At 35.8% G+C, this 13,657-nt stretch overlaps 1 protein-coding gene across 3 annotated transcripts in view; it reads right to left on the bottom strand.

Moving 5' to 3' along the window:
• Window positions 1-13,657, bottom strand: part of LOC100021387 (protoheme IX farnesyltransferase, mitochondrial) — a 193,826-nt gene that overhangs the window by 159,501 nt on the left and 20,668 nt on the right. For all 3 annotated transcript variants that reach the window (XM_001373524.4, XM_056817469.1, XM_007483380.3), the window contains exons 2-3: window positions 10,358-10,491; window positions 5,375-5,696 (exon numbers count right to left, since the gene is read on the bottom strand). In XM_001373524.4, coding sequence (XP_001373561.4) covers window positions 5,375-5,696; window positions 10,358-10,491 — 456 coding nt within the window. The remainder of the gene's footprint in view (window positions 1-5,374; window positions 5,697-10,357; window positions 10,492-13,657) is intronic.

The following is a 13,657-nucleotide window of genomic DNA, read 5'->3' as shown; positions in this document are numbered from 1 at the left end:
GCAGAGGTGGGGAAAATGGGTGTGAAGCATTGCAAATTCACTATCTGACTGAGATGATGGGTTGGTTTTCTCCCTTTATTCACTTTTTATCTCTCTCTGTTCATGTTTTCCTTTTCCCTTCTCCTTATCCACCCCATACAAGAGAGTCTTCTCAGGTATATTAAGATATATACTTCAAGATATACATTATATAAAAATATATTAATTAGATTTTTATTTGGAAGAAAAATGAATAATGAAAATAATTAAATAATTGATTCTGTATCATCTTTTAATTTATCCCATTTATCATTAGGCAGCTAAGTGGTGCAGTAGATAGAGTGCTGAGCCTGAAGTCAGGAGGACCAGAGTTCAAATCCAGCCTCAGATACTTTCTAGCTGTATGTCCCTGGGCAAGTCACTTAATCCAATTTGTCTCACTTTCCTCATCTGTAAAATGAGTTGAAGGAAATGACAACCCATTCCAGCATTTTTACCAAATAAACTCTAAAAGGAGTCACAGAAAATCAGACATAAATGAAAAAGGACTAAATGATAACAACAAATTTACAATCCATTCATTTTGTTCTGTGACTGGCTAAGTTATGCTTCTTTGTCTCTGAACTTAGTTCAGCAGCTGGCTTATAATGAGTTAAGTTTAGAAGTCCAGTTCTCTTGTTAATTATTGTCTATTCTTGCCTCAAGGAAATATTTTATTCTTGAGGAAAGCCAGTAGACACCAGGGAGTTTGGTTTTGTAACTTTATACCATAAAATATTCTTTAAGTTTATATGGTTTATTATCCAAAGAAGTCTTGTCTACTACCTCTAACCTTTCAGGTAGAATCAAACAATAAATATTTCTTAGTCACAGAAGGAAGGAGGGGATTGTTGCTAGCCTCTCATTCCCAATTTTCAACCAATCCTATTACCCTTCATACTTCAACTCTGTAACCATTCATAGTGATTTTGTCATCCATCTCAAGCTCTTTTAACCAACTGTAACTTGTTCTATATCTATGAAATCCTAGTCTTTGTTCTGGACTCCCCAAAATCTTGTTTGAGATCTTAACTTTGCTAAGGAAGCTGAGATCCTATTTACTGGTAAAGTCACATTTTACTAATAAGTTGATCAAGCTTGGAACTTTATGCCTCAGTTAGCCTTATCTTGATTTTAACAGATTTAGGAAATTTTAGCCATTATAGCTAAGAAAGAAGTCTTAATCAAACAAAAGAAAAGATCACATTTCACAGAAGATGAAATAGGCAATGTCTACTAAATGAAATTGTCATGTCCAACTCTTTGTGACCCCCTTTGAGGTTCTCCAGCTCATTTTGCAGATAAGGAAACTGAAGCAAACAGGGTTAAGTAACTTGCCTGGGGTTCCAGAGCTAGGAAATGTCTAAGGCCAAATTTGAATTCAGCAAAGTGAGTCTTTCTGATTCCAGGGCCAGCACTCTATCAACTGTGACACATAGCTGACCTTTATATAGAATAAATAGGAAATAACTAACAAAGGGAAAGCACTAGAATTAAGAGATGTCAGGGAAGGTTTCCAGTAACTTAAAGGAAGCCAGGGATGTCAGTAGTCAGAACACAGAAGGGGAAAAGTTCCAAGAGTGGGGTCAGTGAGAAAAAGTACCCAGAGCTGAGAAATGGAGTGTCTTGTCTGTGGAACAGCAAGAAGTCCAGTGTCACTGGAATGAAGAGTGAATGGTAGAGAGTAAAGTATAAGATGACTGAAAAGGTAGGGAGAGGCTAGGCTATAAAGGGCATTGAATGTCACCCAGAGAAATTTGAAGACAAGAGGGAGGCAATGGAGTTTGCTAAGTGGGGGAATTAAAAGACTTGGATTCATGCTTTGGGAAAATTACTTCAATGATTAAATGAAGAATAGAATGGTTTCAACAGGGCATATATGGAATAGGACAGAGTTCAACAGGACTATTACCTCCTTAATTCTTAGATACTATGCCTTATAGTACTTTTAAAATTCCAAATTTTTTTTGACTGCCATATCACTCTAATGAGTTGCATAGCTCTTGTAGTCTACTAACACCTCCAAATCTTTTTCAGACAAACTGCTATACAGTTGTCTCCCCAATTTTGTTCCTATGAGGTTGACATTTTGAACTCAAGTATAAAATTTTGTATTTGTCCCTTTTTTTGTTATTTTTTATATTTGTCGCTAAGTTTTACTCTATTAGATCTACACCAATATTCTAGCCTGTTAAAGTCTTCCAAAATTCTGATTTCAGTCAGTGTATCTAGATTTGTCTGTATAAATAAAAGTATGCCATCTCTACTTTTGTCCAAATCACTGATGAAAATGTGAAACGGCACAAGGCCAACAAACCCTGGAACACTTTAATGAAGACCACCTTGAAAAATGAACTATTAAAGACTGCTCATTAGGTCTGAGCAGTCAACGAGTATCTAAATACATTATAATTTAGATCATCTTTTCATTTTATTCTCAAGAACAATGTAAGTGATTTTGTCAAATAATTAAAATCTAGATAAACTCAATCTACAGCATTTTATTGAACTATTAATTCAGTCATGCTGTTAAAAAAAAGGAATATGATTAGTCTGCCATGTCTTGTTATTGACTTCACATGCTAATTCTTTGTGATCATTGTCTCCTTTTCAAGATATTTATTGATCATATCTTTAATAATATACTCTAGAATTTTCATATAATTTGCGGATGCTATTCTCTTTTCATTTTCATTCATAAAAAAATCACTTCATTAGTCCTTCTTTAATCCCCCAGGATCTTTTGAAGATCACTAAGGAGTCACATCTATCAGTTATTTCAGTACCCTTTTTATGGGATGAAATTTGATATGATGGTCTTTTTCTCAAAAGTGAGTGATCAGGCTATGGGAGGGATGGCAGGAGAGGGGAGGGGAGGGGAAAAAAAGATCTTTGTTTCCAATGAATAATGTTTGAAAATGACCTAATAAAATAATATTTAAAAGGGAAAAAAAAGTGAGTGATCAGTGTTTGCCTTCTCTGATGTCTTGGCCAGGCCCTTGATATTCATAGTCCTTGCACCACTTAGCAATTTTGGCTTCTTGATTATCCATCAGGTCAACAGCTTTCTTCAAAATAAGCTGGAGGTCATTCTAAGTACACAGAAGGCAACAAGTTGTGCCTGGCTGGTTACTGAGTTTTGTCACTTGTGATTTTTAAATCTCCTCCATCTTGCTTGGTCTAGCACCCAAAATTGTGCACACCCACACTACACGGGCATGTGCTTGTCAAGGACAAATCAGAAATAACTAATTGCCCTCCTGGGCTGTCCAAAGCCAAGCTTGAGCCACCATTGGCACGTGTGAGGCACAGGAAGTGAGGTAGAGAACAGCATCTGGAGTTCACTCACTTCCTGTGGACAGGGCTAGGCGCCAGTTCGTTCTAGGAGCTTGAGCAGGGAGGAGACCCGCAGGCAGCTTTCCTTCAGTTCGGTCACATGAGTCAAAGGACTGATTCTCTTCTCTACCTTGGCCTTCCAACGCCTAGACTCCCTCTGGCTCTGCCAGAAGGTTGAGTTAACCTCTTTCCCTTGTCCGCTTCTTTCCTTCTCTCTCTCCTTCTTCTTACTCCTGTTGTGATTAAACTGCCATAAAACTCCATTCTGACTTGAGTGTTTCATTTAGGAATTTCATAAGTGAATTCCTTGGCGACCTTAAATTAATATATATCAGTCTTTAAAAGTGATTTCACTATCACACACTGCATTCAAGACAATTTCACCTGAAGAAATTTTCTCATGCCCCAAGATGTATATGTTTCGTCACAACTGCCAAATTCTTACTTAGATATTCTCATATTTTACTACTTTGTTCCCCAAAATGCCTAGATTCAAACTCCATCTTTTTTCCATTTTATTCTTCCCCCATATGCAATTTATCTGGAACTAGAACCTAACAAGGGGACACTGAATAGAAAGTGAACAACTGAATAAATAGTCTTTTAGACTATAGGTTAAATGCAGAAAAGACCTCTCAGGGTATACCCAGACCAAAACAGGCCCCTTAACGAATTGTCTTACCTAGGACAACACTTAGTGACCCAAAGATACAAACGGAAGATAATCAGTAGCAAATGATATATTTACAATAATCTGCTGTTCTCCCCTACTATAAAAAGTTTCTAAATGTGAAGATTAAATTAACTCTCCCCTGCCCATTTTTTTATTTAATAACCAAAATTGTATACACCCCACTCACACTTGAGTGGGGGAGGTCTGTGACCCATTTGTGCGATAGTGGGTGAAGAATCAGAATCAACTGACTGGCCCCGGGCAATCCTAAGCAAAACTTTAGCTGTAATTCATACACATAAAATGGAAAAAACTCACAGGAAGTGATGAAAAGGAATAATCTTTAAAAATGCCAAGAACTTCTGTAAAGACTCTTTTTATTTCGATCTTTCGTCTTCAACTTGACTTTGGAGGAGCTCTGACTGAGGATCTTGGACTGCTTCTACTTCCCATAAAAGTACCATGTGGGGTGAGTGAAAAAGGCTGACTCCTTTCCTAGATTTTCTGAAGAGACTAGACTCAGGAGAGACCTATCTTCTTGAGAGAAGCTTCCTGTATCCCCACGTCCTTGGCTCAAGGCCGAGGCCTCTCCAGCTAAGGGCTAAATAGCCCTGCCTGGGTTGAGCCAGGGGTTAGAGCAAAATACTTAAGTGTGTAGGCTAGACCCAATCCTCTCATCAATTTTCTTACTTTCACTCTTTCTATATTTTATAAATAAATTGTTAAAATAAATCTCTTTGGAATTGGACTAAATTCCTGGCGACCCTTCTCCTAAATAATCCAGTCCACCTTTTTATATAAACCCCTCACATTTCTGACCCTTACATATATCAAATGCTTATTAAAAAAAAAAACAACACACACACACACACACAAAACCCACCAAAAAACCTTACCCTCTGTCTTAGAATCAATACTGTGTAGTGATTCCAAGACAGAAGAGTGATAAGGGCTAGGCAATGGAAGTTAAGTGACTTTCCCAGGGTCAGAGAGCTAGGAAGTGTCTCTCATTTCAAGGCCTGGCTCTCAATCTACTGAGTCACCTCATTGTACCCTCAAACGCTTCTTTAATGTAAAGTTGAACTAGAAGTGAAACTAAAGAACTAACAGTGGCATTTTTAAGGGAAGATAATATAATTTTAGATAGGAGCCTTGTAATTTGTCAAATTAAAACAGAATTCAGAATATATTCAGATTTATATTAAAGTTCAATGAGAAACAAAAATAATACTAAAAGAGTTCCAATTTTAATAAATGTTACACAGTAAGCAAAAATAGCTCTTCCCATAACTGGAGATGAGCTTGAAAATAAAGAAATGACCTAAATAAGTAAAATAAGAAGTGTACCTGTAAGTTTGATTTTGGATAGCCGAGCTAAAATTCCTGGTAAGTCATCCATCTGTAGTTTCATCTCTTTCCATTGCTTTTCATCTTTGGATTCTAGCCCAACTCTTCCTAGGCTTTCAACTTCTGGTGTAGTTTCTAATTCTTTCAACTCCTTCTGATTTGAAATTGTAGACAAAGGTAAATTAGGAAGTGAAATTGGTCTCATTTCATGAACAACTGTTTTGGCTTGACTTGAAGATGTTTTCTCAAGGAACAAAGATGCACTTGACTCTGGCTTGGGTTTTATTTGCTGATTGAGGTTTCTGTTCAACTGCATTAAACACTGAAAGAAAAATGTATTTTAGTATAAGATTGTTATAGACAAAAGAGTGGTTGCCATAAACTGTGACCGTGAAAGTGTGGGTTTCAAGACTGTGAATTGCCAAAGCTGTAAAGATAATTTGTAGTGTCTTGATTTTATATCAAAAATAAGTGGTAGTCATGGGAAAAATTCCCAAATATGAAATACCCAAATCAGCTGGGTTTTATGGAGATTTTAATTAATATAAATGAAGGAATTAAGGAAAGGGAAAGAGACAGAGTAAGAGGAAATAGGAAAAGGCCATTGGCCTAGGCCTTTCTCTTTGAGAAACTAAGTCAGTCTTTAATCACTCACCACAAGATCTTTCCAAGCAAAACTCTAGTGTTCAGAGACCCTCCAGTTCAGTCCCTGAGCTCAACTAAGTTCAGTCACCAAGAGACCTCACCAAGAGAGCCCAGCTCTCAGTTCCTGACCTCCTTTTAAAATTAATTTTCTCTTATGCACCTCCCCTAAATTTTCACATCTACCAATCACAGTAGACGTTTTCCACAAGACTGACCATTCTTAATTCACATGTTCTTTTGTTAATCACCATCTCTGGGTAGACTAAAACTTCACACCTCTTTTGTTAAACTTGCCTTTTGTTTGCTTGACCTTTTAGTGATTAATTTGACCTTCATAGGTACTTAGCACTCTTTTGTATTAGATCTAAAAATAGACCTAGCTTAAGGGCTTGGCCTCACTATAAGTATGAGTTAAGTACTTTTTCATTGTTCAGTAAGGAGTTTACAACTTTATCTTCCCCTAAGATATGCCTAAGTATGGGTGGAGTAATTTTAAAGTTCCCAGTACATTCCTGTTCAAGTACCTCCATTGTTTAAATGGGAAATAGCCTTACAAATATTCTTTTTTTTTTTTAAACCCTTACCTTCCATCTTGCAGTCAATACTGTGTATTGGCTCCAAGGCAGAAGAGTGGTAAGGGCTAGGCAATGGGGGTCAAGTGACTTGCCCGGGGTTACACAGCTGGGAAGTGGCTGAGGTCAGATTTGAACCTAGGACCTCCCGTCTCTAGCACTGGCTCTCAATCCACTGAGCTACCCAGCTGCCCCCCTTAACCAAATATTCTAAGGTAGAGTCTGAGAAATTTTAAGATTCACAAAATTAACACAAAAAATATTTTCAAAATATAGTCATTTTAGGCAACCAAAATTAAATTTTTAGCTAGAACAAATTATGAGAAGCATTTCCTTTTACTTTTAATAACAAAAATTTTTATCCATTTATTTAATATGTATTTTTGTGTGACTATTATTTCATATTAGATCCCAATCTTCATTTTCAAATTCTAATTCAATAACTTGGCTTTTGCCTATTCCCTTTGCTTAATGGCTTGGTTTTTTCATTCTTAACATTCTGACAATAATCAGACAGAATTTATAAGTTAAAAGGTATCTTAGAGGACATGTATAGTTTCAACTATTTGTGAAAAGAAATTCTTTCTATAATATCCCAGAAAAAGTCATCCAGGCTATGCTTGAAGACTTCCACTTTTAGAAAAGAATAATTCAATATCTTCCAAATGAGTTTTTGAATACGTCTAATCATTAGTAAGAGTTTCAATTTAATTGTATACACTAAACTAAAACCTATCTCTCCACTACCTTCAGCTATTACTCCTCTTAAAGTGAAGCTAAAAAGTCTAATCCTCTATGACATGCCATTTCTTCAAATACTTGATACATCTTTTCCTTTCCGAGGAAAAGTTCTTCAAATCAATGAAAAAAAACATATGACAGGTTATTTAGGCATCTCAGTTTCCTTTCAGCTCTAGAGCTATGATCCTATGATGTCTTCAGTCACTAGGTGTGATCTAGTTTATCAATATTTTTCCTGAAACGTGGAATCCAGAACTGCATTAATACTCCAAATGTGCTCTGACCAGGGCAAAGAACAGCTGAACTATCAGATCCCTCATTCTAAACACTATATCTCTCTTAACAAAGGCAAAGTATTGCATTTACTTAGATGCAGCAGTTCAGCATGAAGAAATAAATGTTAGACTGAATCTAATATCGTTTTAACTCAAAAGGAACCATCATAAGATCTAAAATGGGTAATTGATATAATGAAAACTATGTCAGAAAGAATATTCTAAAAGTTTTGTGTCCTGAGATGGAGAAAAATAGGTAATAAATATATTCTTGTTATAATTCAGGGTAAAAAATGATAAGAATCTGAATAAGAAATATAATGGAAAGAGCAATAGCTTTGGGAGTAATAGATCTTAGGTCTGAGACCTGCTAGCTTTTTGGCTTTGAGCAAACTACTTGTCCACATTGAGCCTAAGGCATCTTCTCACCTATAAAATGGCAAGTAAAATACATATATTTATTAAAATGAAGACACAAACTTTTTTTTCCTCAACTCTGCCCTTGCCTCTATATAGTTATGAAAATATTATATAACTAATAATACTTACTTTAAGAAGGTGGATATCATTTTTTTTAAAAACACAATTTCATGGGAAAGGATCTATAGGTACAAAAATATTTGTCAATTGTGGTATATGACTATGATGAAATGTGTTTTTGCTCTTCAGTTGTTTCAGTTATATCTAATTCTTTGTGACTTCATCTGAGGTTATCTTGACAAAAATACTGGAGGGATTGGCTATTTCCTTCTCTATCTTATCTTATAAAGAAACCAAGGAAAATACGGTAAAGTGATCTGAAGAGGGTCACAGAGTCAATAAAGTGTCAGAGGTCAAATTTGAACTCAGGTCTTTCTGGATCCAGGTCCAACATTCTATCCACTGTGCCACCTAGCTGCCTCTAGATGATAATAATACTTCTGTAATATATAAGAAATGATGATGGGAAGAGAAACCTGGACAGACTTACATGTATTGATACAAGTGAAATAAGAAGAACCAGAAGAACACTGTACTAAGTAACAATGTAATCCTAAGCAAATGACTTAGCTACTCTGATCAACACTGTACTAAGTAACAATGTAATCCTAAGCAAATGACTTAGCTACTCTGATCAACAGTTGATCCACAACAATTATAAAGGACTCATGATGAAAAATGGCATCTCAAGAGAGAACTCAAGGAATGCAAGTATATATTTAAACAGAATTTTTTTTCACTTTATTTTCCTTGCTTCTCTTTTTGTTGACATTACTAATATAAAAATATGTTTTGTCTGACTTCACATGTATAATGGGTAACATATTGCTTGCCTTCTCAATAGGTGGGGGAGGAACTATTGGGAGAAAAAGATTTGAAACTCAAAATTTTTTTAACGAAATTTTAAAAAATTGTATTTTAAATCATTAATCCCTCTAGTTTTTAGTGTTTTCTCTCTCCTCAAATATATGCTGATATGTTACATTTTTGAGATGAATAACAGTGGAAAGAAATACATAGCCTGAGGTAGAAGGACTTGGGCTCAAATCCTGCCTCAGCTATTTATTATTTTATGACCTTAGACAGGTCTCAAACCTGTCTAGCAATTTCTTCATCTGTCAAATGCCCGAGGAGGGATGGGAGATTGGGAGGGGAAGCTGAAGTTGAACTACATGTCCTCTGAGATCCCTTCCTTCTTTGAACCTAATGATCCTTTGATCCTATGTAAAAGTTCCTTGAGGTTAAGATGATTTTTCACTTTTATCTTTATATCCCCATCATCTAACACAAGGTCCCTATATATAGAAAATATGATAAATATATGTTGAATTTAAATTTTTTTTAAAGCCATACCTTCTGCCTTAGAATCAACATAAGTATTGGTTTCAAGGCAGAACAGCATTATAGGATAAGCAACTGAGATTAAGTAACTTGCCCATGGTCACATAGTTAGGAAATGTCTGAGATCACATTTGAACCTGGGTCCTCTGGACTCCAGGCCAGACACTCTATTCACTAAGCCACTAACTTCCCCTGTTGAATTAAATTAATTAGAAGTATGGGTATTCAAGATAGACTTCTTTCTGTACTTTGAATTTAAAATGAGTCTCTGTCATTATATAGCACTTAAAGTTTCATTAAGCACCTTACTTCCAATAAGCTTTAAAGTAGGTAGTGCCAGTATTCCTAGCCCAATTAATAATTATAGAAATTGAGTTTCAAAGAGGTTAAGTAATTTGCTATGAAATTCAGGTTTTCCTTATTTTAGCTTAGTGACAGAAGTTAAAGATTTCTTCAAAATGAACTGATAAATTCAGGGCCATACTTTTAATGCTGTGATTGAGAATTCTGATTTTTTTCATACAAAAACCATCAAAGTGTATAAATCTGTTAGCCTAAAAAAAGAACTACATTTCCCAGGAGCCCACTGACTTCCTGTCATTACATACTTCTTGTAGATAGGGGATATAAGGTGGGGACATGGAAGGTCCCACCTCTTTACTTTCGGTCCCAAGCTTGATGGTGATAAGGCAGGTGTTTGAACTGGCTGATCAGCCATGGGCTCATGGTCTTTATTTTGTATCTTCTTTATTCCTTGATTTCTAATGATCATTAATAAATCTCTTAAAATATAATATTTTTATTATTGAGATTTAATTTTTACAAAAGCAATAACATAAAAATTTCTAAACAGAATTTAAAAAATACCAAATAAATTAGAATTAACAAGAATTTTCCATACCAGATTTGGAATATTATTCTAAACTTACCATGTGCTTGAGGAAATTAAGGTGTTGAAATGTAATCCACTGTTTATTACCACTCTTAAAAAGATGCATAAGTCTATGAGGTGTCTGCTGCATGGTTTTTCTTCCAAGGTGACAGATACATGCTCCTACCTGGCCTATAATGTAAAGAAAGAAAAAAAAGGTAGTTCAATTCACTATAAGAATGGTTAAATCTAATCAGTAATCAAAGTTAATAACCATAGTTAATACTGAATTATGGAGTTGATAACCTCACAGCTATCTAAAGTTTAGTTTTGAATAATTAATAGCCAAAAAAGGTACCAACTCAATAAATGTTTTAGCCAGCCTCAACTTTTAAGAAAGGAAAAAAGCAATGATCATGAAGAGCCAGCATTTCAAATTAGGACTGAGAAGATCCTCCTCTTACTGATTTCTCCCTACTGGACAAAAGTGACTAAAAATCCTCAACCTGTTAGCCATATCCCTTAATTCAAGACTCTATTCTAATATTCTTCAATTTAGGAGTATTTTAAGATTAGGGAAACCCTAATCCTCTCTCCCATCAAACTTACCTGTCCTTCCCCTTTTTCTAAATAAACCCCCTTGTTTAAACTATTCAAGAGAGAGTTAAATATTAGATTTATCAGGAAACTCACTCAGAGTTGTCTTCCAGTGACATCAACTGAAGGAACTCCCCCAACTGATGAGGGGGGAGGGAGAAGGGAGGACAAAAGGGAGGAGGGTGCCAGATCTGATTTCTCAATCATCATAACCCTTAAATCAATTACCTAATACAGTTAGTAGACAATAAAATGCTTTTGATGAAGTCTATCTAGATTTTAGTAAAGCATTTGACAGTCAGAATATTGTTAGTAATAACGGTAGACTTCAATAATATATATAGCTGCTAAAGATTTATCTTTACTAAAAGTAGAACAAATAATAATTTCTTGAATTGCTTCAATGCTAATTTCAACCTTCAAAATGTAGAGGAACCAACAAGAGGCGAATTTTGGATTGATTCTCACTAATAGGGGGACACACTGATGAGATGGTCATTAGACCCTGAAGGGAAATAAATGACCATTCTATCTGAAATTTTTTAATACAGAAAGACAAATATAATTCAATGTGTCCTAGAGTGCAGTAACACAGATTTCAAAGATTTATGAGAAATGAAAGATAAAATTCCAAGAATTAAAATTCTAGAAGGAAAATCATCCCAAGAATGAAAGGAAGCATTGAAGAAATGAAATTTGAATAAACATTGAGAACAAATTCTATTGAAGAAAAGGGAAAGTTATCTTAAAAAGACTAAGGTTGCTACACAGGAAACCAACTTAGATGGTAAGGAGACCATATAGATTAAAGCAAAGGAAAATAATTAAATGCAAAAACATCAACTTTACAAGTACAATAAGAGGGAGGCATTAAAAATTAAACTAAAACAATTTGTCTGAAAAGAGATTTGGGGTATTAAGTGGACTACAAAATTAATGAGTCCACAGTGTGATATGGCTGTTGTAGAGGTTAAAATTAATATCATCTGACTAAATATAAGAGAATGTGGTCACAGATATTATAACTCAAGTCTGAATGACTTTTCATTTAGCAGCTTTTATTTACAAAATAGAGGGAAAGAGTAAAGTGGAGAAATGTGAAAGAGGGCAGAATAAGCAGTTTAGCTTATCACCCTAAATGTTTATCCAGTGCCTGGCTCAACCCAGGCAGGACTCAATAACCCTCCACCAGAGAACTGTCAGTTGGAGGGCTGTTTAGCTGGAGAACTAGGTGGTGAATAACCATGTAGCCTCCTCCAGAAACTAATCTCTCCAGAAGCCAGGAAAGAGTCAGTTTTTCACTCACTCACGTTTGTAGGCCAAAGGGGAAAATCCAAGAGCAGTCTTACCAAATGTTAAGAGTCCTTGGTCCATGCTGAAGAAGGCCCTCTACCAGCCTCCAGAGCCTCAAAAGAGCTTAAAGACCTCGTGACAGGAAGTTTCGGACACTTTTAAAGACCCTTCTTTACATTCCTTCCTCCTCTTTAGGGGACCAACTGTAGTCTTTAAATTTGCTTAGGACTGCCCAGGGGGTGGTCAGTCGTTTGTGGAGGTGCAAACCCTTTTAGTAAGTAGTTTGTGGACTTCTCATATGTAAACATTAAGTAGGTTATATTCACTTTTGTTGATTAAATTTAAAAGTAGGCAAGGGGAGTTAATTCCATCTTCCCACAGTCAAAATAGTAGTTGTGATTTTAAGCAGTATTAAAAAAGTATTAAATGATGTGATATTCCTGCATATGGTTACCCTCTAAGATTGAAGTAGAATTGAGTTCTGGGCACCACATTTTAGAAAGGATACTGATGAACTGGAGATTATGCAAAATAGGGCAGCCTGAATGCTGCATGTAAGCATAACAGTATCACAAGTGAAATTCAAAGAGACAGGGTTACAGGTAGGATCAACCAATTTACTGGTTGCTGCCCTTTGTTCAAAGAGGACCAAAATGACACCACTGGTGATATCTTTTGACTTGCACATAAATTGGATTTAAGTAAGACAGAGTTGCTGCATATCATCAGACTTGCTCTCTCTTCCAAATTTATTCAAATCCATTGGCAAAACAAAAGTCAAGAAGACTGTCAAGTGATGGCTCAGGATGGTTTCTAATCAAGTACTAATAGCTTCAGATTGCCTGCTTCCACAACCTTCATGGCTGTTGGAATAAACCATTCTCATCTTCCCCTTCTGCTGGGTAGACACAGCTGTAATTCACCATCAGGTTTGAGGCCTGTCCGTCATCCTCAATCTGCTTTAGCCCAGCTACCAAGATAGTTTACTAGGGTCTGGCTGCTGGGCATGTCACCTACATTCTTAGAGCCACAGGTGAGATTTGAATAGCAGGTGAACACCAAAGGAGAAAAGCAGCCTTGAAAAAAAGGGCTCGGCAAGACCTCATACCACAGGTACTAATTTTCTCTGAACATACCATACATAATCAAACTTATTAAATAGGGTTGAAATAACCAACAAATTGAGGTCATTGATCTTTCTCAGTGATTAAAGTGAAGTAAGGGTCACATGACCCTTTAAATTCAGGTCTGTCTTTTTGACAATACATTATTGGGACCTCCTCTAACAAATGAAAGGCAACCTGACTATTAATCAACTTGGCCTTTAGGTGTGGATGATTACTCCTCTCTCAAAGAACTCTAGTTGCTCCATTGGAAATGGCTACTCCAAGTAATTTTGATTAAAATACATAAGCCATCTCAAGTAGGCATTTACTGGCTTGGTTTTCCTTTTTTTTTTTTGCCAGAT

The sequence above is a fragment of the Monodelphis domestica genome, chromosome 2 (genome assembly GCF_027887165.1).
Source record: "Monodelphis domestica isolate mMonDom1 chromosome 2, mMonDom1.pri, whole genome shotgun sequence".
Taxonomy (NCBI): domain Eukaryota; kingdom Metazoa; phylum Chordata; class Mammalia; order Didelphimorphia; family Didelphidae; genus Monodelphis; species Monodelphis domestica.
This window is presented reverse-complemented; position numbering and strand designations above follow the sequence as displayed.